Source organism: Drosophila sulfurigaster, chromosome 2L, assembly GCF_023558435.1.
Source record: "Drosophila sulfurigaster albostrigata strain 15112-1811.04 chromosome 2L, ASM2355843v2, whole genome shotgun sequence".
Taxonomy (NCBI): domain Eukaryota; kingdom Metazoa; phylum Arthropoda; class Insecta; order Diptera; family Drosophilidae; genus Drosophila; species Drosophila sulfurigaster.
In genome coordinates this window covers 1,919,012-1,945,344 of record NC_084881.1, presented here as the reverse complement: position 1 = coordinate 1,945,344, position 26,333 = coordinate 1,919,012, and the positions used below count along the sequence as shown (strand labels likewise).

At 36.5% G+C, this 26,333-nt stretch overlaps 1 protein-coding gene and 1 long non-coding RNA gene across 2 annotated transcripts; both read left to right on the top strand.

The window, feature by feature from the left end:
• The first annotated feature begins 149 nt into the window (after window positions 1–149).
• LOC133842475 (uncharacterized) lies at window positions 150–20,329 on the top strand. Its single transcript, XR_009894400.1, has 4 exons — window positions 150–164; window positions 19,386–19,692; window positions 19,774–19,999; window positions 20,048–20,329. It is a non-coding gene; the product is annotated as an uncharacterized LOC133842475 (long non-coding RNA).
• Window positions 4,619–6,301, top strand: LOC133850526 (uncharacterized). The gene is made up of 3 exons (XM_062286650.1): window positions 4,619–4,758; window positions 4,823–6,176; window positions 6,234–6,301. The coding sequence occupies exons 2-3, from the start codon at window positions 4,825–4,827 to the stop codon at window positions 6,238–6,240; spliced, it is 1,359 nt and encodes a 452-aa protein (XP_062142634.1). The 5' UTR covers window positions 4,619–4,758; window positions 4,823–4,824; the 3' UTR covers window positions 6,241–6,301.
• Window positions 20,330–26,333: the final 6,004 nt, after the last annotated feature.

Here is a 26,333-nt window from a genome sequence, read left to right as displayed (position 1 = left end):
ATATTCAATTTTTTTTTTTTTTTCTGTTACCTCGGCAAAGTTTTTATTGTGTGTTTGTAGTGTGTTGTGTTGAATTTACATTTCAGAAACTAATTGTATGTAAATATGTCAGATGTGTGTTTTCAACAGCTGCGTAAAACGGGTGGATGCGAGGTCTTGTGTGGGTGTGTGTGATGCAGAGTGCCATTTTAAGTAAGATTGTGTATGCTTGTGTTGGTTATTGACAATTTCATAAATGCGGTAACATTTTCAATTAAATATGCGCAATGCCGCAACACAGCTGCACAGTCGTCACGCATATACATACATATACAAACGCGTACATTGTACAAACACACACTTACCAATATACATATTTACATTTATTTGTCACGCCCTTCAAACGCCCACTCCATCAATCCTTGGAAAGTCGATTGATACGAACATACATACATATATACGTACATACTATTTGTATGTGTGTGTGTGTGCAGGTGTGCAGCTCTTGGTCTGTTATAAATTACAAATCAATCAATAAATAATTGAAATGAAAATCATTTTGCTGGTTTTAACTTATCTTTTCCTTCTCTTTAAGCGTCTCACAGTGGATAGAATCACAAAACACGTTCCAAAAATGTTTATTTCTCAATTATGTACCTATAATAAGACCCAGTCGTCGGGTCTTATTTGCTGTTGTTGACAATCTGATATATTTTGTATTCAATGTTATATTTTAAAAGTATACCAATGAATACAAAATATATCAGATTGTCAATCACAGCGCAAATAAGGCCCGACGACTGCAGCCGTTTTTTAATATGGAATCGTAAAATTTTTTTTTTTAGAGCACGAATGAGGCAATGTTTTTGATATTTGCATTTTTTCAATAGTTTCTCTAATTAATAAAAAACAAATTATTCGTTCAATTTCAATATAAATTTTCTATTTATAAAATAATTCGATTTTTGCAAATTAATTGATTGAATTCATTGATATCTTTAATAAAAAAAAAAATGTTAGATGAAAAGCTTTGAAAGTTTTTGAGACATGTTTATAAATGTCTTGGTGATAATTTGTTTTATTGAATCACATGAAATCCTTTGTCGAATATGGTAACTTGAAATTTCATTTTCGCAACGAGTAATTCGAAAGGAAGCCACTGTACTTCTCCTCTACTCTCTATCATGGCTTTACGAATCGCTGCGTATGCAAATGGGCAAAACCGTTTGCATACATCTATCACTCGCATCGGATCGGAATCAACAACTCCCTCTCTTCTCTAATGCATATACACATGCATACATACTTGTTTTGTACACGTAGCAAATATACGAATTTAAATTTCAGGTGTGCGGGATTAGAGATGAGAGACAACTGATAGCTTACATCCAGAGCTGATATATGTATGTATGTATGTAGATGTAATTGGCTTAAATACATTCTTATAACCTAAACTACAAGTTATATTTGATATATCTCGGTAAAATTTATCCTGGAATAATTATAAAAAGTTACTGTACCAGAAAGCTGATAAATTTTTTAAGCAACGTTTTTTTAATTCTTAACTTTTGTTTATTGTATACTTTTTTACTCGTTACCCATAGCGGCGTCAACGCCAGATACGAAATAGTCCGTTTGCCCTCCGTTTTGCCTGTCTGTCTGTCCGTCCGTCCATATGAATACCAAGATCTAAGCGACTATAAAATATAGAGACATTTCTTTCTTTCTTGCCCGCACTCCAGGTTTCACTCCCGCACCGCAAATCAGAAAAAAATCAAATAGCAAGCGTAAACAAATCATAACAGTTTTTACAATTCCTGAAAATTTAAAGCCATTTAACAAATAATATTGTATTGAAAAAATGGTCTTCGGTATATTTTAGTATTTTGTCAGTAAATTCGTTTGGTATATTTTAAGAATATGATTGAAAATGGGTGGCGGTTATCTCGCAACCGAGCGCACCCGATTGTAGCTTTCTTTACTTAATATCTGTGTATTAGACATTATAAATATAATTTAGTTTATTATAGAGGGTCAGATTTTGAGCATTAAGGCAAGCATATACTTCGGAAAGCATTGTATGGAACAATCGAGTTGGCTTCAATAAAAGAGTGCAAGGAGATCATAATAACGGAAAACACTGAATTAAAAGAAGAACTACAATTAATTGTTAATTAAAATGACAAATTTGTGTATGTAAACTTCAATTTATTTATGACCGAATTGATGCTAAAGTGTGTGATGCACTAACTGGAACAAACTCAATAAGCGTCCATTTTTTTTTTTAACAATACACTCCAATTTGTTTAACAATTTTTTATACCAGGTTTGGAAAAATCGAAGTTTGATTTAAGGCCTTTGCATTGCTGGATTCACATGGTGTAATTTATTCCATACTCAATAAGTCCAATCTTAAAAAATAGAGAATATTCAGTTCAAACGACAATAAGTGTTATAGAAAGAAAGAGGTATATTCAAAATTAGTTTTGGCAACAATTTTTTTTAAGGTTGACAGACCAAACGCTAGAAGTTTCGGCTGTACGAATAATGACAGTAAAGCATGCCGATTATTTATTCACAAGTATTCCAAAATATTTTAGAAAATTACTGGCATTGACGGGCAAGTCATAAGTAATTTCAGAACCCTATAAATCAGATCGTTTGCATCATTCACGGAAGTGCAGTCGAAATGGTAATTTTGGCGACATCTTTCACCGAACACTATATATATATATATCGGTCAACCTTTAACCCTCTCATGCCCGCTGTTACATATATGCAAGATTATATTTATGAGCTTCTAACAACCATTACTTAACATTTTTTTGTTTAAAATCTTTTGCAGATATATATCTGCATATGTTGAGTGAGCTTACAGCTGATTTTTCGGTAGTCAGCTTCAAAGGCGTTAATTTAGTAGGTATTTTCCGTAGCGTAGTTGATAAATTCATTAGGAAACAAAATTGTTTTTAAATAATTAAAATTTAAATTTAAAAAGCTATTTAGACTCAGCTATAAGCCTGGACATATCGTTAAAAAACAAGAGAGGAGATAGACAATGCTGTGGAGCTTTTCCCATATACAATTCATAAAGCGAGCAGTCTTAATCATCAAAACCAAACCAATTCTAACCTTTTAACTTAAATCCGACAACAAATAAATAAAAGGAATCTGCGTAAGCGTTGGCAAGAAACTTACTACCCAGCTGACAAAAGATTGTTCAACAAGGCTGTATCCGAGCTTAGACAACTGTTGTCGAACTTACGCAATGAATCTCTAGCTGCGTATCTCAGATACGCTCGATCGATCGAGTCTGGCACAATGGTTTATTGTACAAGATAAAGAATTTGCGACCTGCTCTGTACTATTTATTAATCAAATCATATCTATCTAAAAGGTGATTCTACGTGCAGCAGAAAAACGACACATCAACAATAAAAGCGTCAACAGTCAAAACGATATAGCCATGTCGATCTATCTATCTGTCCGTATGATCTCAGAGACTATTTAAAAAGGAGCTATTATTTTTTTGACAGCACTTGTTATGTTTGCACGCGGATGATGTTTGATGCAAATTTTTCCACGCCCACTTCATTCAAATCGACAAAAATCGAATAATAAGCGTAATTTTGAAGCGATCAGTTAAAAAATGTAGGAGTTATTCAACAAATTCTTTTGTATGGATAAAACCGCATACTGCAAGAAGGTCTTTCTTGATTTTTGGCTTTGATAATCTTGTATATTTTGCACTCAATTATATATTTTAAATGTAGTAAAGTATCAATATACCGAATATAACCTTCGTTATTTTAGTATTTTTGTGCTATATTCGAAAATTATTACCGCACTGATTGGCTTTAATCGTCGTCTAAGCTTTCTTATATGTCATATTTTTGCATGTGCTTTGTTTTGCCGATATCAGTGCAAATAAATAGGTTGGCTAATTTTTCGTCTATGAAACAGCACACTTTATTTATTTTGTGCTGGCAAGTGCAGAACCAATATCGCTGCAAAATAAATAAATAGAATAAACTGTAAATATCTATACCTATGCTAGGGATGACAAATACAGTTGATAGGGATAAACGATTAGTTACTATGAATACATATACATATGTATGTATCAATAGCTGCCAAGGCCACTTACAATATCCATACATATGTATGTACTAAAATTGAGTTCACATTAACTTAAACCCATTTGGGTAAGTCTGAGTTTTCGATTGCAAAAATCAAATCGAAGAATTTGTTTGACCGAAACTTATCAAACCAATAAGTGTATATTTGAAAGATGTTACACAGTCTCCCCCCAATGTAAGCGATAGCTCATTACGATATACATATTTGTTGCTCACTCACCAAAACAAGAATTGTTGTCGACGGCCAAATTTTATTTCCGAATTCGAGGAGAAGTCAGAAATAAGTTGCTTTACTAATAATTACGTGCATAATTGATCTGATAATCTGGCAGTGTGAATATGGTCAATAAACCAACATTTTTTTTTTCTTTTGCAAATAAGATCAGATTTGATATAGAAAAGGCATTTACTTTTCATTTCGACAAGAAAATCTTGAGCGATTCGCAAATCGAAAGAAACAAGTGAAAGTTAAAACGGGAGCACCAATTTCACATGTGTATTAATGTCAAATTTATTCCTATAAGATATTATTAAACATTCTCATTGAATTCACAAAGTCCTAAACACAAAATCTGTAAAGCACAATAATAATTTGAATCTTAAAATATAAAGATAAAAATAAGAATATTATATTCCTTTGGTAAGCATCATTCTAATGACGAAAACATAAATGAGAGTAATAATCTGTAACTCTTCGGTTATAGTGATGATCTCCAATATATCATTGAGGAAAGCTTCTGAATTTCATATTGCTTTCGAAAAGTTGATCATTTTTGAATGTCTCGATAATCAGTTGGACTCGGCTAAGGAGTATGCTCATTGGCTGGTAAGCAATATGGAAGTCTCGTGGAAGGGCAGTTTAGTTCAAAGTCTTCTTGGGTACCTTCGAGAACCTAGTTCACAACGCGATCCTCGACAATGCATAAAAGCGATACGGGTGCTCCATGAGATGACGACACATTGCAATAAAGTGGACGTGAAAAGACTGGCGCTGACAACAGATCTTTTGTCCCTGTTGCGTCAAATTCTCAGCATGTCCCGAGTGCGGGGAACCATCAAATGTTGCTGTCTGGGTCTGCTGAGCAACATACTCGTGTGTGGCTGGCGACTAAGAGATGCCATCGTAGAGTCTGGGCTGCTCACTGAACTGTTGCGCCTGCTAACACATCAGGGACAGAAGAGGTTTGAAAAATGTACGAAGGGTCAAGTAATCTGGCTGCTGTATCAGGTACTAAGATATAAAGTACCAGGGCCACCATTGTACGCCATTAAGAAAATTGCCCAAGCAGTGTTCACGCTGTTAAATCATTCGCTGGATACAGAAATACTTGTGCCAGCATTACAATTGTCTCGCCTAATCTCCGAGTACCACTCAGCCATGGTGCCCGCTATGATTAAAATAAGGCTACTGAATCGTGTGACACGTTTTGTGCTAAGTCCATTGAAGGAAGTGCAACGGGAAGCGATATTTGTATTGGCAAATGTCTGCGTGGAATATCGCCAGTCTCTAGCGCTCTTTCGATTTCCCAAAAGCATTCTGCTGCATGTCCATGGATTACTTTTAGGCGGCCGTTCAGAAATTCGCATATTAGTGCTCCAGTTGTTGGGTGGCATAATTGACAATAGATGCATTAAATTGGAGCACTTCGTGGAGCTGGGCTTGTTGAAAAAGATAGTTATGTGTTCCAGTAGGCAAGAGACTAATGATCAAGTGCGTCTGGCTGCTGGTTGGACACTTGTCAGCCTAGCTCTGCATCTTTGTCGATGTTATTTGGACTATTTCATCGATTGTGGTGCTCTGCATGCAATCTGCGAACTCTTGCGTCTTCAGTTGCCCATCCAGTTATTGCGCAATATTCTCGTGGTACTCGTTCTTCTTGGAGAAAAACATTGCCACAGCAAACAGTGCCTGCTGCATGTTATGTGGCAATGTAATACTTGGCCCACAATTCAACTGCTACAGAACAGTTACAATGCCGCTGTTCGCACGTTGTGCGCTCTTCTCACAAATGGTCACGCAATGGAACTAATGTGTCCCGATGCTCGCATTTTTGATAGGTAGGATTAAATAGCCAATAGTTTTATCAACTTTAATTTTTGAACCACGATTCTTAGCTATTAAAAGAAAATATCTGAAGCGAACATGAACATTTTCTTGAATGAGTTCTAAGTTACGGTCATAATACTAAACGATAACACGCAGCAGGTACCCAATATCTGATTTTACAGGCATAGCTAATCTATAAAAGTCGAGGATACTGAAAAAACGGTGTTGTCCATTGATAATGTAATATACGAATTTCGTTTGACTTTTTGGGACGTGCCATGACAATATTTTACGAGATTAATTCGGTAAAACATGACACATTTATGTGGACGACATAATAGGATTTTCAGAAACCGCCAAACAATATTTTGAATAATATAATAATTCACAAAATCAAGAAATAGAGATTGATTCATAAGATGGAATAATCATTATTACCAGTGTTTAAAAAACTGCAGTCGAAGTAGCAGAAGTCGCAATATTTTTGCTTTTCACTGCTTCGACTGCGAGCGACTTCTGAGAATGAACAGTTTCTTCTGCTTCTGCATCTGAAAAAATCAGAAGTCGCAGTCGAAGCAAAAGCAGAAAAATATAATTTATAACCCAGTTCACCAAACCAAACATTTTGATTATTACATAGATTATAATGGGAACTACAGCCAAAGCTACAATTTTAAGACGCGTTTGTCAAAATAAACATAATTGCATTTTCATGAAATCTAAGAAGCTTCGTACCAACCTTAAGTTCACTTTCGTAATTGAGTTCTAATTTGAAATTCGAATAGATCGGATGCTTGCAGCTCCCTCAATAAAAGACAAGTTAGAAAGTTGCTCGACTGTGTGATACCCGCTACCCATTTTTAATAAAGGCAAAATATTGCGGTATTATTTTCGAAATATACCGAAAATATTAAAAAATGTCAAATGGTATGTTTGGTATATCGATGTAGTACACCATTCAAAATATACCATAGACAATGTATCAGATTGTCGGCCAAAGCAACTAAGAGCCCTAGAAAGTAGGCGTTTTTGCCCATACAAAAGTATTTCTTTAATAACTTCCACAATTTTTATCTGATCCAAACCAATTTTCAGGAATCATAACTACTATAGTAAATATTGTATATACCACAATTCGCAACTCTAGCTTTATAATTACGCTTGCTATTCGATTTTTTTATTTACGTGGGCTGAAGTGGGCGTGGCAAAAATTTAAAACAAACTTGATCTGCGTGCAAACATAGCAAATGCTGTCGAGAAAAAATTATAGCTCTATCTCTTATAGTCTCTGAGATCTAGGTGTTCATATGGACAGACGGACAGACACACAGACCGACATGGCTAGATCATCTCGGCTGTTGACGCTGATCAAGAATATATATACTTTATAGGGTCGGAGATGCCTCCTTTTACCAGTTACATACATTTCCTGCCGGCACAAAGTTATAATACCCTTCTACCCTATGGGTAGCGGGTATAACAAGTAACAGTGGAGTTTGCTCGACCCTTTACCCATTTTGAATAAAAGCAAAATATTTTCGTGTAATTCTCAAAATATACCAAGAAATATACCAAATGTAATAATTTTGGTACTACACTCAATATATAATATCTAGTGCAAAATATACCATGTAATATGCATTCAAAAATGTATAAACAAGAAATTTTCTTGTTACAAGAAATAAAAAAAAAAAAAAAGTTATAATTCAGTACAGTTATTGTTTTGCTACCACAGAACTATTTTTCATTTGTTGAACAAACAAGTAAAATTTTCATTCGCACGTCAAAATACAACTTGAATGTTTTCTCTCTAATTTTCACATAGTGTTTTAACTGCCTGCTACTTTATTCCACATATCTTACTATCTATCCCTAAAATTAATGGCTTTATTGCCCGTTTTCATTGCTACTTGATTTCTTCATAAAATACTCGTAAAACTTGTCCTAGACCGTCACGTGAACCAATTTAAAAGGGAAGACAATGCTCTTATTAAATTTACAATTGCTAGGATTATTTCAGACAGGCACCGTTAAGCCGCTTAGCTGAGGTTCAATTTACTGACTTTACTTAAATTTTTGCTGTCAGGCAGAAAGTGATTTTGCTTCAATGACTATGGTAAACTGATATACATATATCCCAAAGAGCTTTAAATGCCAATTAGCTGTTGTGATTGTAAGTGAAATTGTGTAAGTGCGTGGCAACGATGTTGAATAGAATAGCAGACGATAATTCATCTAGACGAACTAGACACAAATTAATAAGCAGATATAAAATTTATTTTTTTTTGCGTTGAACACATTAGTTTATGCCTACATATAATCGACCTGGCTGTTTCTAAAATGCAATATTTGTACTACGTTATTTCTCTTTAAAAATAACTTTCCATTCATAAATTTGGTTTTCGATTCACACAATATTTTCTGTACGCAAATTACAATGAACGCGCTTTGCTCTCCTTCCTTTATTCTTCCTTTATTAGCTGTTTTCAAATGTTAAGAACTCAGTTGAAGTAAAACCTATACAGACATGATACTTGCTAGCTCTCGTCTAGAACTCGCTAAGAATATTTTAAAGCTTGTCATTTGTCTCACGTTTCTTAATTAGTCCAAGGATAGGAGCAGAAACCAGGTTAACAAACAAAACGGAATGATGCGTAACACATCGCATAATAGAGTCTGGATGCTTACGCTTTCGCAGTACACATTGTGTCTATTAATTGCTACTCATAATTACAAAGTAATTGGAAATTGTCATTACAATCTCCAAGGTTGTGGAATCATAAACTCGCAGTCAGGAAAGAGATATCTAGGGAAAACTTAAAGTCATTGCGTAATGTAGTCGAGAACTTTGCAAGAAAAAATATATTTGGGACAGTATTATAAATCAATTTGGGTAAAGTTAACAGAATGACAACGATAACAAAAACCAGTTGGCTCAAAGAAAACGCCTTTAAGCTGATTTTGATGCATCCCCCAAAACTCCATAAATGGGCCTAAGACTCTACCTTGTATGTATGTGCTATCTACTATGTATACTTGAATAATGGTCGCCGAATACGAATGTATGTATACTTATATTCTTTTTTTGTCAACCGTCGGCGATTTGTTTTGTTTGCCATTATGTCTCCAGCTACTGAATTTGAATGCTTCCTTTACCATAAATATAATATGGGTCATTTCTGTGACATTGGGGTGGGTATTTTTTCTTAATGCTCCCTGTATCCCACCTTTCTCTATGCTACTGTGTTTCCATCGCTATCTCATTCGCTTCGAATAAGCGAGGGCAGTATTTATATTAAAATATAGTTCTTAATAAACTAAACAGCCTTATTTTTTGTAAGCTCCATATAAAGTGAGAAAGATTCAATTAAATTTTAGATAACTGCTGTATATTTTCCATAATTTATATTTGTATCATGACTGATTTAAATAACTTGCTTACTTCTTATCAAAAAAATGCGCATCTTCTTGTGCACACCCATGGGGTAGAACAAAAGCAATGGGCAGGAGTCATCTCCGATTACATAAAGTATTTATTTTTTTAAACATAGTTGGTTCGTGTTGGTCCGTGTGCAAAATGTCTATGCTTGCACGCAGATCAAGTTTCCTTTATATTTTTATCAGCCCCACTTCCGTCCCACTTCAAACTACATAGAGTCGCGAGTTTTAAATACAGTTTATTTCACCTCTGGTATATTCTGCATCCACGATATATTGATGATATATAGCGCTGCATATTTTTGTCATTTTTCGGAATATCAATTTGGCATGTTTTTAGAATAATTTGGCACTGTTTTGCCTAGATTAAAAATAAATAGCATTGCTAAACAATGTGTCCACAATTATTTAGTTATAAGAACTGTTTACTGGAAGTACACATACATTTTATTATTGTAAAAAACTCGAATTGAGGGTAAAAAAAAGTTTTGTTCAGCACAATTTTTTTACCGTATTTTGGGATAGTTAAACTATCTTAAAAATAAAAAAAAAATTTTTTAAATGTGATGTTACCTCTTAAATATACATATCTTCTTTATCAGTCTCAACGAGTTAGATGCTCGTTTTTCAAAATATTTTATAGTTGCAATGCTGCTTTACGATCTCAGTCGCTTTGTTCATTAGGGCGGGTCAATTTCTTTTCGCAAAAATCGTCCCCCATAATCGGAATCTACGAAGAATTCTAAGAAAATTTCACCATGAAACCATGTGTCTAAAATGAATTCCTAGTCCGCGCCGTGAAGCTTAAAGATTGCACTATGAGGTACATAAGGTATTTCCAGGTATTTAAGGCATTTTAATGTATTTAAAAAAAAAATACGCATTTTCCAATTATGTTGGAGTCAATTCTGATTCATTTTTTTACAACAAATTTTATAATTTTTTTTTTAAATTTATTAAACTTATATTTTTTTTTTTAATTCGACAAAATGAGCCAAACTAGACATGTACTGAGCCTCATATAAGAAAGTAGGAGCAATGCGTCTGTAACTTTTTAACGAAGTAAGGTATCGGTCTAAAAATTGAAATATATATTCAAAGGCATTTTAGGCAACTAAATAAAAGTAGGCTTGGCATGATAAAAGGCGGAATTTAATTTTATTTTTTAGTATAAAGTTTATTTGCTTGCAAAGAGTTTTACGTCTTTATGTCGCAAGTAGTTTACCTTCGACAAATTTAAAAATGTTGGCTAATTTCATTATGCTTTCATATACCGATGTATTTTAATGTGAAATTTTTTAATTCGGTGGTATATGGCAGTAAACTCTTATTTAATTTTATTCAATCAACGCAATTTTTACCACAAAATCTGAGAGAAATTATAAACAAAGCAATCCAAAACAATGCATTCTTCGCCCATACAGAAAATATATTGTTAACAATGCTTTTCGATGAAAGAAAAGTAGTTCGCGAAAATGCAATTAATAAAATTATGTATTATCGCGAGAAATTATATGACCCAACTAAACTTAGATCTTATAAAAAGAATCGGATTAATTTCGATTGCACCGATTATATGCATTTAGTTGACTTGGATATTGACGACATATTATTTGAACCACCATTTACTGCAAACATCCCACACGATCACTTGCTGGAATACATAAATTCTGCTGAAATACCACTGCCAGATCCAGCAATTCCATCGCACATTCAGGGCACCGAATGATGTGTGCAGTTGTTAACACATGTCTCACGACGAGTTATGCCACAGAATCGAGATGCTGTTATGTCATTTAATTTAGAAAGTCGTTCCAAAGTTCCTCAAATCGAGTCAAAGAAAGACTTGAGATTATAATAAGATGACGTTATATTCCATGTCAACAAAATGCAAAAATTACCTACTTGTTGGAAAGCAAATTAACTTTATAATAAAAAATAAAATTAAATTCCGCCTTTTATCATGCCACGCCTACTTTAATTTAGTTGCCTTTGAATGCCTTTGAATATATATTTCAATTTTCAGAACGATACCTTACCTCGTTAAAAAGTTACAGACACATTGCTCCTACCTTCTTATATGAGGCTCAGTACATGTCTAGTTTGGCTCATTTTGTCGAATTAAAAAAAAATATAAGTTTAATAATTTAAAAAAATTATAAAATTTGTTGTAAAAAAATGAATCAGAATTGACTCCAACATAATTGGAAAATGCGTATTTTTTTTTAAATACATTAAAATGCCTTAAATACCTGGAAATACCTTATGTACCTCATAGTGCAATCTTTAAGCTTCACGGCGCGGACTAGGAATTCATTTTAGACACATGGTTTCATGGTGAAATTTTCTTAGAATTCTTCGTAGATTCCGATTATGGGGGACGATTTTCAGGATTTTTTGGACAGGAACAAATTGACCCGCCCTATTGTTCATATTTTGATAGCAAAGTTCAACATTAAGTAGGTAGTATAAATAGCGAGAACATTTTTAGCCCTTGTCAACTGTTTGTCCAGGTTATATTCCTCTTGACTTCTTTGAATTATTGACTCACCCCCTTGACCTCTCAATATTGACGTTGCAAAGCATTGCAATGGGTTGCTTAAGTTGTACTCAGTTTTTTCCAGTTTTCTTCGATTTTGGGTATTACTCCTGCTGCTCCAATATCTCAAAGTTTTTATTGTTACTCGGCTACTCGGTAATGGACGAAGACCTAGTAATGAATCAACAAAACCTACAGCACTTATTAGTTCTTGATTGTGGTCCAATGTCAAGCTTGGTTGTTTTCCAGCTCTCTCTCTCTCTCTCTCACTCTCTCTCCATCCCTCATCGATAAGCCACTTCCTTTTTTGCTTGTCTTCCTGTCAATGACATGTTGCAAATTAAAAAAGGGTATTGCTGAAGCAATCTGGTTGCGGTTGGTCCGACTCGTTGACGGGGTAAGAAAGTTGAAGGACTACCAAAGAGACTTTATAGCTGTCGCTACATATAAGTGAGGCTGGAAGGAACAGGTTCTGAGGCAGGGACCCTCAACCGAAGTCAACCTTAAATGGTGCAGAGAACGTAATATGTCCGGTAGCAACACTTTAACGATGCATATTTTTCCGGCTGGGTCGACTACAACTGGGCAAATAATTTGACGACAACAATTTGTACGTAAGTTTTGTCTTTGAAAGCGTTTAAGTTACAGCTTGTCCAAAATGTAGCTTGAAGTTTTGTTTAGCCTGGAGCTCTTGCCTATGTAAAGAGTTTTCACTCAAAACAAAGATACAAAAATCTTGAATATGCAAGAAAAACTTTACATAGAGCCGCGAAAATTTGCGAAGAATTTTCGAATATGTCGCTACTTCTTATGAGATTAACAGCAACCAACAACAGCTAAGTCGGAATTTAATAAATGTTTGTTTTAGTTTTTACCTTTGAAGTGTTAGTTGTCACCAAAAGCAGAATGTAATAACCAACTAGACCATAAGTACCATATGGTAAAAATAAGCTAGCTTTTTCAAACTATGTTTCTTTGAATAAGTTGCAGTAAAATATGAGCATTATTATCATTAAGTTCTTATCAATGAAATTGGTTAGTTACACAAAGTATTGATTATTTATTTGCAAGTTATAGCACCTTTGGTTATTTATTCATAACTAACATAAATAATTTGCAATTAATGTGAAGTGCGTGCTGTTGGTATGTATTTTTAATGATTATAATTACTACCAAAGCAATTAAGATGTAGATGGGCAAAATTATTTCCTACATAATTACATTCACTTATTTTTAGTTTTGTAGCTCTATCTCTTAACATATAATATCTACATATTCATAAGGACATGGTTATTTTGTCACAGCTATTGACGCTAATCAAGAATATATTTACTTTATGAAGCTCGTTGTGTTTGCAAACTAGAACTCCAGATTTAAACAAGATTTCGTTCTTTAATCGTCACTAAATTCTTAGAAAAACATAAGTTTTTTCGTGCGGGGGCGGAAACAAACTTGATCTGCGTGCAAATAACAAATGCTGTCGAAAAAAAAAATTATCTATCTCTTATAGTCTCTGAGATCTAGGTGTTCAAACGGACAGACACACAGACGGACACGGCTAGATCGTCTCGGCTTTTGATGATAATCAAGAATATGTATATTTTATAGGGTCGGAGATGCCTCCTTCTACCTGTTACATACATTTCCTGCCGGCACAAAGTTATAATACCCTTCTACCCTATGGGTAGCGGGTATAATTAGTTAGAGCCCAATATTATGTTTTGTGACTCCATAACTTGATGCCCAGTTAATAATTTATTTTTCACAAAGCTCTTCCTCCAACTCCAGGGAACAAAACGTAAATACAACTGCAATATTGAGTTTTACCGTAAATCGGGCAAAAATGTTAACCACTATTTGATTGTTAACATATTAGTTAATAACATTCAGCTTAAAAATTGCCTCGACTGGCCTAGACTAACAAGTTACACTCCACAGAAACACAGATACATTGGTTAGCAGGGACCTAAAAACATACCAACAACACATTGCACGATTGGAGAATATATCACATGTACTAAAAATTTTGTGCTAATAATTAATATTACATACCTTGACGATTAAATTCCATATTTAAGCTTTTTTGTTTGATTTAATATTCGAATATAAAACTCACAGAAAAAATCACAAATTTTCCCCGCAATTTTTTTTAGAGGGCCCAGATCATAGTCTTTAAATATGGACGAATAACAAATTACCAACGATGTCTAAATATTTTTAAAATGTGTTTCAGCATTCTTGAAGTATTCTAATTCAAAAAAGAAAGTCAATTTAATAATACCGAACACAAAAAAAATGTGAAAATGCCGCAATTCGGGACTTTTTGCCGATAGTGCATCGGCATATAAGCAATACTAAGGTTGTATGGGAGCTATAGGATATAGTCCTCCGATGTAGCCAATTTTTTTACTATATACAAAATATTATTTTAGATTTTTGGAGGAAAATTTCATAACGATATCTCAACGGGAAATATTTATGGCCGCAGCTCCATACAAGCCCAACCACTGTGCAGCAGTGTTGCCAATTCTTCTGCTTATAAAATAGCTAAAGTAACATATGAAAAACGCTGGAAACCGCCAGACAATTAGGATGATAGCCAAAATATAAAGCTACGTTAGTAAAAGAATATTTTTATTAATTTAATTTTTTTTTATTAAGTATCTTTGATTAGTAAACTTCGTCAATCATGCTCTATTCTCGTGCAGTTTGTTCTGTGAAATTTGTTCCCGCACAACAATCCCAAATGGTCAATGGGTCTGACCAATGAATGCGTCGTAATATATGGACATATGTATAAAGACAATGCCGCCTCTTGCTGGCAGTTTTTTTCAGAGACAGTCGGAACAAACGTTATTTGGTTCGTCTGTGAAAACGCAGATGACGAAGACTTATGGTTGTTTGTCTTGGCATGTGCGTGCAAATCATAAAGTTTCGTATTAATGGTGCATTTGCAATATTTTCAAAAGCATTTTGGATCATCGGCTGCATCTAGAGGCAACCAATTTTAAAGAAGGGTCTTGCAACTAAGCGTGACGCGGTTTTTTGTTTATAAATCTTGGGCATTTTAACTGCCCCACACGATCGTTTTGGAAATTGTGAAATACCCAGATGGTCATGTATATAGAGGATAAAACTAGTAAAAACTATAAATCGATAAAAATGCAAAGATCTTTTGGCATATCGATGTTTTTTACCATTGCAATGCAAAAATACTGCAAGGTTTTAAAGTGTGTCATAGTAAAACATAAAAATACACAAAAAAAACTAAAGTTCTATCAGTTTTGTTTTGCAAATAGCTATAATTCCCGCTAGCCGCTAGTTTTCAATTTATCCCGCATTTTGCTTTTGAAAACCGTCAGATCTAGCGGGGAAATAGCTAAATTGGCAACGCTGCTGTGCAGCAGCTGGAGTAACATAAGCAGGTGGATATGTCTCTCAGCAAAATTTTCATGGAGATCAACATTCAAGTCTACAGAGATTTCTGCTCCGATTGACCATTGATCCAAATTAAATGATTTTAAATACTTCTAATTTCTCCAACGTATATTTATATTAAATTTGCTTATACCCACTACCCATAGTGTAAAAGGGTATTATAACTTTGTGCCGGCAGAAAATGTATAAGGCAGATCAAGTTTGTTTAAAATTTTTGCCACGCCCTCTTCCGTCTCATAAAGTGGCAAAACTCCAATAACAAGCGTAATTTTGAAGCTAGAGTCACGAATATTGGTATATACAATAATAACTATAGTCTTTGTGATTTCTGATTTGGTTGCGATCAGATAAAAATTGTCGAAGTTATTAAAGAAATTTTTTTGTATGGGCAAAACGCTTAGGGGTCGTAGTTGCTATGGTTGACAATGTGGTATATTTTGCACTCTACAGTATATCTTACAAGTAGTATCATCAATATACCAAACATACCATTTGGTATTTTTTTAATTTCTGTGTTATATTATTTTCATATATTTTGACAATATTTTGCTTTTATCTAAAATGTGTAGCAGATATCTCACAGTCGAGCACACTCGACTACAGTTTTCTTCCTTGTTTTCCTTGCTTCTTTCCTTTAGCTAGCATACTCATCTCCCTTATTTTAATTATTCGGATCCCGATCGCTTTCTAGCGAGTCACTTTATTCCCTACTATATCTAACTAATGTCATCCAATTATACATATGTATATATTATCATTACGAAAGACTATATGTATTTGTTCCCTAAAAGATAAGTACCCTGTTTTCGGTCCCAGTATTATATTTGACTTTGAATTAAAACGATTGATTGAAGTAGCCGCCTTTCAATCCGTCAGTTGAAATTCTATGCCGACCAGGTATTAACAAAAATGTTTCTGTTGTTACTAATGCCAAACTTTTTTTAACGCTTCTCTGTGTCAGTCAGCGTTCTATGTCGATTATTTTTACAAGAAAATTGTTTTGTATTTCTAAAGTACTTTCTGTTTCTAAACGCCTCATGTGAATTTTACGTCGTTTTCGAGCAGTTTTCGTAATTGATCAGTTTAGCCTGTCAGTTCCGAGATGAATTTTCCGGCGTAAGTTATGATGCCCAAGAAATTTAGATTTTTTTTTTGTTCTTATTACGACGAAATTATATGGTGATATTAATCTTCTTCAATACGCTGGCTCATTAATATGTGTCTAAGAATATGTTACACTTGTTTTCGTTTAGGCGTTATTCTCCATTAGGATTTCACAAACTCCTTACCGCTACATCATATTCTTTCATATCCGACTGGCGAAGTCCAATTTTGAGATGCAATGCATAAAAATACAGCAGCGATTTATTCTCTCTAAGAATAGATTTTTTTCCGGGCGCAATCATAATCTAATATCCTCACTTTCTTTAAAGACTGGAGAACTATTTGTTATTTTGAACAACTGGGCACCTTTACTAGTTCAAATGTGTCTTGAGTTGATTGTTCCTGAATTTTCCACTTCACCTTGGCAATAGGAACTCTTCGCATTGGCTGTTGTACTTGTTTTATGCCATTATTGACTGATAATTTTTTGCCTATTTCCAACCACTTTGGCAAAACTGAATCTATCTTAATATGGTTAACAAGTCCGGTCCGTTACACATTCAACTTAGTGGCCGTTTCTCTATCCAGCAACAATTATTTTCCTTTTCCAATAACAAAGAAGAAGACAATCCTTTCTGAGCCTCCATCTACTAAGATATGCGGCTCGAAATTTGATCCGCACACTACAAACTGAAGCTTTGTTTCCTTGCAAAACGGTCCATTTCGACAGATGAGATTATGACAAGAGACAAGCAATAAGACAGATCTGTGTCACCGATTCGGCATTTGATCTATTTTTCCGTCTTCACTATGGATCCACAACAATTTTCCATTTTTCTTAGTTGTTTTGACTGACAATTTAACTTCGTATATTTATAGAATATGGTTATACATATTTAAAATGATTAGCGGGTATCTCACAGTCGAGCCCACTAGACTGTATCATTCTTACTTCCTTTATATTAATGGAATGCAGCATATGAGCACTTGACACGTTCAAGTGCATTTGAAGTACTTAATAATATATTATACCATACAGTAATCAACCTGTTTACCGCTGCCTCGTAAACAAATCGTCCTACGATTCTTCTTCTCCGTCCGTATCAATGTTAAGCCCAATGTACTCAAATTTCTTAATCTCCACATTAGTCAAATCATCGTCCAATTCTTCTTCCCATTCCGTGTTGATGTCAAAATTAAAATAACTCACAAATTTTAAGCAATTAACACAAGCTCTGGTATGAATTGCAATGCATTGCAATGCAACGAACCTAATTGTTGGACTTTTCCGAATTAGAAAAATTAAAATCAAAGGTAAAAAAAGTCAAGAAATACAAATAATTAAGTTTGGCTGATAGCAAGCGTAAGCTAGAGTCGAGGTTTTTAACTTTTCTAAAAATGATGGTCGAGATCCGGTAAAAACTATTGAGCGACTGCAATAGGCAGGTCTCTTTTGCTTTGGTTGTAAATCTGGAATATTTTGTACTCAAATATATGAATCTCAGTATATTTGGGTATTTTTTCGATGTATCAATTTTGAATATTTACGCAAATTTAATATTTTTTTAGATTTTTTGTTTTAATGCGTAAACAGTTGCATGAGTTATTATACAAATCATACTTTATTATATGCTTCTACCACGTGTTAAAATATCAACTAAAGTACAACTACTAATAAGGTGATATTTTTTTTTGGAATGTTTGTACCACAAAAAAATGGAGAACGATATCATGCGAGCTGATGAGACCGAATACGAATCCCCTTGATGATGCCATTTAGCAGAGCAAATAAATACAATTGCCAAGCGCGGTGTCTCAATTCCTGTCCGGGGGTTGAATGAAGTGGCATAACTAAGACAAACATAAAAAGCTTAACCGAAAAGGAGAAACGTTAAGGGAAGGCAGGGAAAGGAAGAAAGTAACTTCGCAAGCAACGTAAAGCGAGAAACTCGCTAGGAGCTTTGTTATTTTTAACAGCAATTTCCAAGAAAAACAAAAGGAAGCCAAGAGAAGCAGTCGTGAGAAGCAGCTGCAACAACAACAGAGCAACTAATGCAAGCGAGGAACTGATACGCGCTAAGGAAAAGAGAGGAGCTCGGAGGGAGAGTGAGAGTAAGCACAAAAAGGAGTGAGAAAACCAGTGCCAGCTGCTGCAACCGGGAATCAGCTGAAGTATATTTGCCGCCATATTTGAGACAACATGCGCGTATGTGTGTGTATCTGTGTTCTCATGTTTGTTCGTGTATGTGTGTAGGTAACTCACAACACTTTCAGCTACGCATTGTGCTTCCGTTTCCGCTTTGTTGAATTCCACTTGTTTACTCGATTTAAGGAAATATTACCGGTACAAACAAACAAAGCACAACGCCGCCAACAACATGAATGCTACACGACCTAAAGCTCATTCCTCTGCAGTCCTTATGCGTTTTAATGTATTTTGGGGTGAACTGTGTGTATGCTCCATAGCGAAGACATAAGTTTTTTATGCTTCATTGGAGTAGTGCAAAATGTTTATGCATTGAAAGTTAGTATAACTCATACCAAAAAAAAAAAAAGAAGAAAAACCCTGTAAAGCGAAACCGTCTTAAAACATCGCGACAAAACCCCGAAGAGTAAAATACTATTATTAAACATTTATCTTGTTAGTTAAACTTTTTTCGCAATTCTACGCTTACCCTTTATTATTTTATTTTTATTTTAGCGAACCGAAGATTAATCCGAGGACTTGATGATCCCACTTACACAATTATTCGCGGCGCTAAAATTAAAAAAAAAAAAATTAGATCTGTTATTGCTGAAAAAAAATTATTATAGAAACACAATTTGCATTTACACCGTTTTAATTTTAATTTTATACCTACAGAAAATATAGAAGGCCACACTTGTTATTGTTGCACGCAGATCAAGTAAACGTAGCTTCAAAGATATTGGTTGGAATCAAACACAAACCTTAGAGTATGTAATTCAATATATAATTTTATTTACCAAAAAGCGGCAGAATCATTCGGGTATTAGCTGTTTTTGTTGACAATCTGACAAATTTTGTACTCTATGGAAAATTTTAATTGTAGTTTTTTTTTTCTGTGTAGGAAAAGTGGAGGTCTTTAACAGGAAACGGAACTGAAACGGAAAAGTTCTAAGCTGCTGCTGTACGGATATTTTGTACTTCAGTCGAAACAACTATTCAAGCAGCCGAATAGTAAATATAAGATGATGTAAATTGCAAACACGTTCTAACAAACTGTGGCGCATTCAGAGAAAGTAAATTCATAGCTCCCTCTTGAGGACACTAAAAAATCGAAAACTGGTTTTAAAGTGGTTATGCTTTTAAAAAATGTAATCGAATTGACAATCTCTTTGTAGACTCTAAAATTCTCCGGTCCCAGGACTCCAGTACGTTCAGTTCATGGATATAAACATAAAAAGCCGCTTTATTGTCAATTTTAATACATTTTGCATTTTATGCGATTTGCAGGGCAACTGAATAATCCTTTTCTTTGTCATAAAAAAGTTCACAGTACTAGGGATGGCGAAACAAAAAATAATAAAACAAGTAAGAAAGCTACAGTCGAAAGTGGCCCACTTTAAGATACCCGTTTTCAATAAAAGCGAAACATTGCAGTAATTTTGCTACAATATACCAAATAAATATACCGAAAAATTACTAAAAATATACCGAAGGCTATATATCAGATAACGATATAAAATCATATATATATATATTTTATTTAGATTAGTTATTATAACATAGTATATACCAAAAGTATCTTTAAGAATCAGCATTTCGTACAGACCGACAGAGGGACATGAGCTGTTGACGCTGACTTTATAAAGGCGGAGATTACGGCGGAGTTTTTGCCTATTATATATTATATAAATCTAGGGGCACAAAATTATAATACCCTGCTACCTTATGGGTAACGGGGATATAAATAAGAGCATACATACAAAAGTACGAGTTCTAGTTCGAGTATATACTGAAATTTACGAGCGCGCTCATCTTGAGTGCCCTTTGACATGACATTCAACAACTTTACGTGCGCTCGTGCCTAATTTAAGGATAAAGATTTAAGGCTGGTCGGCAGGATGGAACGTAGAAGGGGCTGCAGGATACGCCCATGATGTCAGACTGAGATTTAACCTTTTGGCATTTAATCGAATTTATGCATAAAACATTCAGCGGACAGCAATTTACTTCATTTCACTTCAGTTGACTTCACTTCACTTCCGGTCGTCAGCAGCTACTTAAAAGGATTAAAACTTTTGATATTATAACGACTGTCGATGCCAGATGATGGCAGGTGTGACCACTCAAAACAGCTGACAGTGTGGTCGCGATCAATTGATATCGATAGTGACAAAGCTAGTATACTGTGCGTGTGACCTTGTCACACGCGCAGTCACACTGATCTAGTTTATCCTCACGTTGGTCACCCTGCCCTCTTTTAGTGCTTTTTCCTACAACATATGTTCCTACTATTCGCTGACCTGCACAACAAGTGCATTTTTCCAAGTGCAATAAAAGACTTTGTAAAGTTTACAAATATACAGTAATTCCAAAGTGATTGTGTCATTATTTATCTGAAGACGCCCCCCTACACATTTTGGTCCTTCGAGCCGGATATATGATTGGATTCGCTCGACCCCAGCAATAGCATTGGTTTTTTCGAGATAAGTAACACACTTTCATACATTCTCCATACATTTTGTGCTAGTGTCGTGTTCGCGCCATATTCTTTTTCCTTGTAAATTATATATATGTGACACAGCATATATATAAGTACATAAGCGTTCTACCGGCTTTCTTTCCGCTATCTTTTCTACTTTGTGTATACTTTGCGCAGTATATATATATATATATATCCTTATATGTATATGTATGTGTAAGTATCTATACAGTTTAAAAGAGTTCGCTTATATTTTACGATTTGGCCGCTGTTGTATGTACTTTGTTACATTTCTGTCGTTTCGCGTTTGTCTGCTTTTTTGACACACTCCAGTGTATGCAACCTCTTCGTGTTATTTGACTCTAAATAACAAGGAAGTTGCACTCTATTAAAAACAAACGCGCGTAGATCCACTACACTCCATATATATATATATATACATATACATACGACACATATACATCCACATACGACACACATACATACACGAACATTTCCATACACGACACTTAAGCACATATACACTCCGTATATATTTCATATACACTCCGTATATATTCCATATACACTCCGTATATATTCCATATACACTCCGTATATATTCAATATACACTCCGTATATATTCAATATACACTCCGTATATATTCCATATACACTCCGTATATATTCAATATACACTCCGTATATAATTGTGTCGGCTTTGTTCACTATCCTGTGATAGCCGAAGTTTCTTTCCACTTTTTGTGCTTGCTGTCGGCTGCCGAAGCGTAGTATGTCCAAAAGCCAAAAGAGTGAAAAGGACTCTAAACTTTCTTTAAAGCTTCCGACCACAGCTCGTCGACTGTCGTCCGCTTCGCCCACTCCTTCGGGATCCAAATCCGCCACTCCTGCCGCTCAACTCCGAGTCAAAGTTGATCGTCCGTCGCCGTCTGCTTCTTCTGCTAAACTTAGCAACACCCGTGCGATGGCTCTCAGCAACTTCGTCGCCGTCTCTGACAGACTGGTGCACTTTGAGAGTCGGGTCAGAGGGCCTGCAGCCGAAGACGACAATGTACACACGTACGAGATCCGTCGTGACCGCCTGCAAGCCCTCTGGGACAGTGTAGAGACCGCTTATGCCACGAGCGCTGATGCACTGCATCGAGACGGCGACAACGAAGGCATACAGGCCATGGAGGCGAAATATGACCACTGCTATGCAGTGTATGAGCGGTGTCTCGCCCATGTAAAGGGGCAAATTACACAAGTTTCCGAATCAACCAGGAGTGAAGCATCCGCTCCTCCTGTGTACTCCAGTGGCTGCCGGCTCCCTCCAGTCGACATCGAAGTATTCCGTGGGGATTACTTGCGGTGGCCGACCTTCCGTGATCTTTTCACGGCCATCTACGTCAACAATCCGAGGTTGACTCCGGTTGAGAAACTATTCCGCAGATGAGGCCAATGAGATCGTAGCCAAATTTCCGCTGACGAACGATGGTTTCGCGTCGGCTTGGAGTGCTCTCTGCGAGCGATTCGAAAATAAGCGCTTGTTAATAACGAGCCAGTTAAAATTCTCTTCAACCTGTCCACGGTTTCGCAAGAGTCTGGAGCAGCGATTAAGGAGCTGCATGGCACAATTCAGCGGTGCTTGACCGCTCTTGACCACTCAGACATTTCAGTCTCTAGTCCTTTCGCCGACTGCATCCTGGTCTTTCTTTGCTCATCCAAGCTCCCCAAACTTACACTCTCACTATGGGAGCAATCATTGGTGGACAAGACCAAGATTCCCGCATGGCAGGACATGAGCACATTCCTCAACGAGCGTTATCGTACGCTCGAGGCTGTTGAGGACGTGACGCAAAAAACCTCGCAGAACTCTACCGCTGGACCATCCCGTCCACAGCAGAATCCAAAGCGAATTAACTCTTTCAAGGCCCGAGTCACTCAGAGAGGCAAATCGTGTGACTTGTGCTCAAAAGAGAATCACCCTGTCCGGGTTTGTCCAAGCTTCCTTGAAATGTCGGTCAATGATCGGATGAGCTACATCAAACAGAAAAGTCTCTGTTTAAACTGTTTCGCAAGAGGTCACCAACTCCGAGAGTGTACGAGTGCGCACAATTGCTTGACATGCAAGGGGCGGCACCACACTCTTCTCCATCGGGGCGACAGTGCCCACAATGGTACCTCTTCCTCTTCCACTCCATCCACACTTCCCAACATACAGTCCACTCCGAATCAATCGGCAACAAATGTGCAAAATTACTTTGCCATTAACGCTCAGAACATCCTTCTCGGCACGGCGGTTGTCAATGTATCCCATCTAGGTACTACATACACCGCACGAGCACTAATCGACTCAGGGTCCGAAGCGACTTTCATTTCTGAGCGTTTATTCCAGCGCATAAAGTTGCCATTCCAATCCGTTCAAGCCCAAGTATCTGGGCTGAATCATGCAATTGCGGCCCAACCGCAGAAGTTATGCAACTTCAGCATTGGTTGTCCAACGAAGCCGAGGCTCCATATCGAGACCTCAGCGTTCGTTATTCCACAACTGGCAGACAAGGTGCCATCATTCCGTGTGCCGAAAGGCTTCCTAAAGGATCTACCAGCGATTGAACTGGCAGATCCAAACTTCTACAAAAGTGCTCAGATTGACATCTTAATTGGCGCGGATATCCTTCCGTCAGTCATCCTGAGCGGTTCCCGGCCAAACATTTGTGGCTCACTCCTTGGCCAACAAACCGTGTTTGGTTGGATTCTCACCGGCCCCGTCTCCCAGAATGTGTCGACAACTGTCTCTGCGTTTTCGACAAGAGTCGCTATCCAAGCAGACGATAAACTCGACAGACTAAACTCCAAAGTTTGGGAGGCGGAGGATATTCCGTCGAAGCTGGTTAGCTGCGAAAACACAACTTCACGCAGCAGATGTGGCAGTTCTCGGGTGACTCTTCCATTCCGGAAGCCCGTCACCACTCCTAATTTTTATCTGCCTCATCATTCATTCAAACCAGATAGGCACCGACACAAAGACGAATAACATCCTACTTCGTTTCGTTGGTGCTGTCCTATACTGTCCTGTTCCATGTGTCATTGACAATGTAAAGAAGCTACTGTAATAACCATTTGTTCTTGTTTCGTTCCATGTTGCATGCCCGTCTCCGTGTGGATGGGCCTCAAGTCTGCACCAGGCGGCCACAGCACCTTCTTTGCCCTGCTCAACTCGCTCGATTGCTGCCATGGGATCCCAGCACCAGGAGTTCATTTGGTGAAAGAAGAACCGGACCACCTTCCAAATGTTGCAATTCGTGGCCACCTTTACGCAACAATTCCAGTTGCTGTTCCGCAACCAGCACGGCCATGTTCCCGTTCGCCGTCCCCCCTCCGACCTGTCGATGGTGAAAACTTGGAGCAGTTCCGCAGCATTACGCTTTCGAATGCTGGTTCCAGCCATCGATGGTGTCCCTGGTGCTCGGCACTGATGTGTATCCTCACATCATTCAACCTCGTATCCTGCCGAGCACCAACGATTTGCCAATGGCCCAGAACTCCACATTGAGTTGGTTTCTGTCCGGTCCATGTGGACAATAAATCCGTTTGCAACTCATTGCAAGGGGGGGAGGATGTCGATGCCAGATGATGGCAGGTGTGACCACTCAAAACAGCTGACAGTGTGGTCGCGATCAATTGATATCGATAGTGACAAAGCTAGTATACTGTGCGTGTGACCTTGTCACACGCGCAGTCACACTGATCTAGTTTATCCTCACGTTGGTCACCCTGCCCTCTTTTAGTGCTTTTTCCTACAACATATGTTCCTACTATTCGCTGACCTGCACAACAAGTGCATTTTTCCAAGTGCAATAAAAGACTTTGTAAAGTTTACAAATATACAGTAATTCCAAAGTGATTGTGTCATTATTTATCTGAAGACGCCCCCCTACACAACGACGTTTCAGATTGACAGTGATTTTTACTGAAGTGTTTACCTTTCCCATTCTATTCCTTCCTCCTCAGATATGTCCCTAAAGTGAAAGCTAAAACCGCCATAAGAATCCGAACCATATGAGACTAATCCATTTATTATTACTATAACTTAACTTTTGAGCCATTTAAATCACTGCTTGAGCTTGTTTGTGACATTTGATTCGAGATAACTGCAAACTGGGCAATGGGGAAACAAGCAGTGTAAACGAAAGGAACTTTCCGGGCATCAATTACAGCGGCAGACGGCAGTTTCGCCTAATAATGCAGAAAATGCCAAACAAAGTGTTTAACGTTGTCAATTTAACAACCTCGAGCGCTTTTTTATGGTGGGTGACTATCCCCACCCCTCCTGTTACACAGACCAAACGGGACTACAATGACAACAGCAAGAACAAGGGTAACAAAGCTCAGCGCCAACAAAAGTTACAGTGGTGCCCAGTAAAAAAACCGTGTTCATATATTTTTCCAAAAAGATTAAATGCTTTGTTTAAGTAAATACTGTAAGTTCTTGTTTGGGTTTACATATATGTATAGAATTTGAATATTGTATAATCAGTGTTAACGGTACATACAAGAGCTGCTTTCAAATCAACAATCGTAAGGTTACGATAATTTCGTACAATAATAGCTAAAGTTGTTATGACTACTGGAAATTTGGAAGCGGATGCTTCATTCGAGTTTTATACGCTGATTAGACTGGGATGCACATAGAAATTTTGTCTGTGTGTACGAGAGGGACGGCTAATGGAACCGCATCATTTATCATATTTTGGCTACTATTTTTTTAGATTTTCCGAGAAAAGTGCGATATCGATGGAAATTAGAAGGCTATTCACTTGCAAATTTTGGACCTTAAAATTATTTCAAATTGTTTTGCCATTTAAAACAAAATAGTAATAATATGGAATATATGGAATATGATGGAAGCATAACAAAATGTTTAACGAAAATCAATCACTTTATATATAAATATGATCGTTGCAGAGCGAGTTGCTTATTATGATGTAAAACGGAATTA

Excerpts from the sequence above, each read along its gene's own strand:
- LOC133850526 (XM_062286650.1), top strand. The coding sequence starts at position 4,825 with ATGATCTCCAATATATCATTGAGGAAAGCTTCTGAATTTCATATTGCT.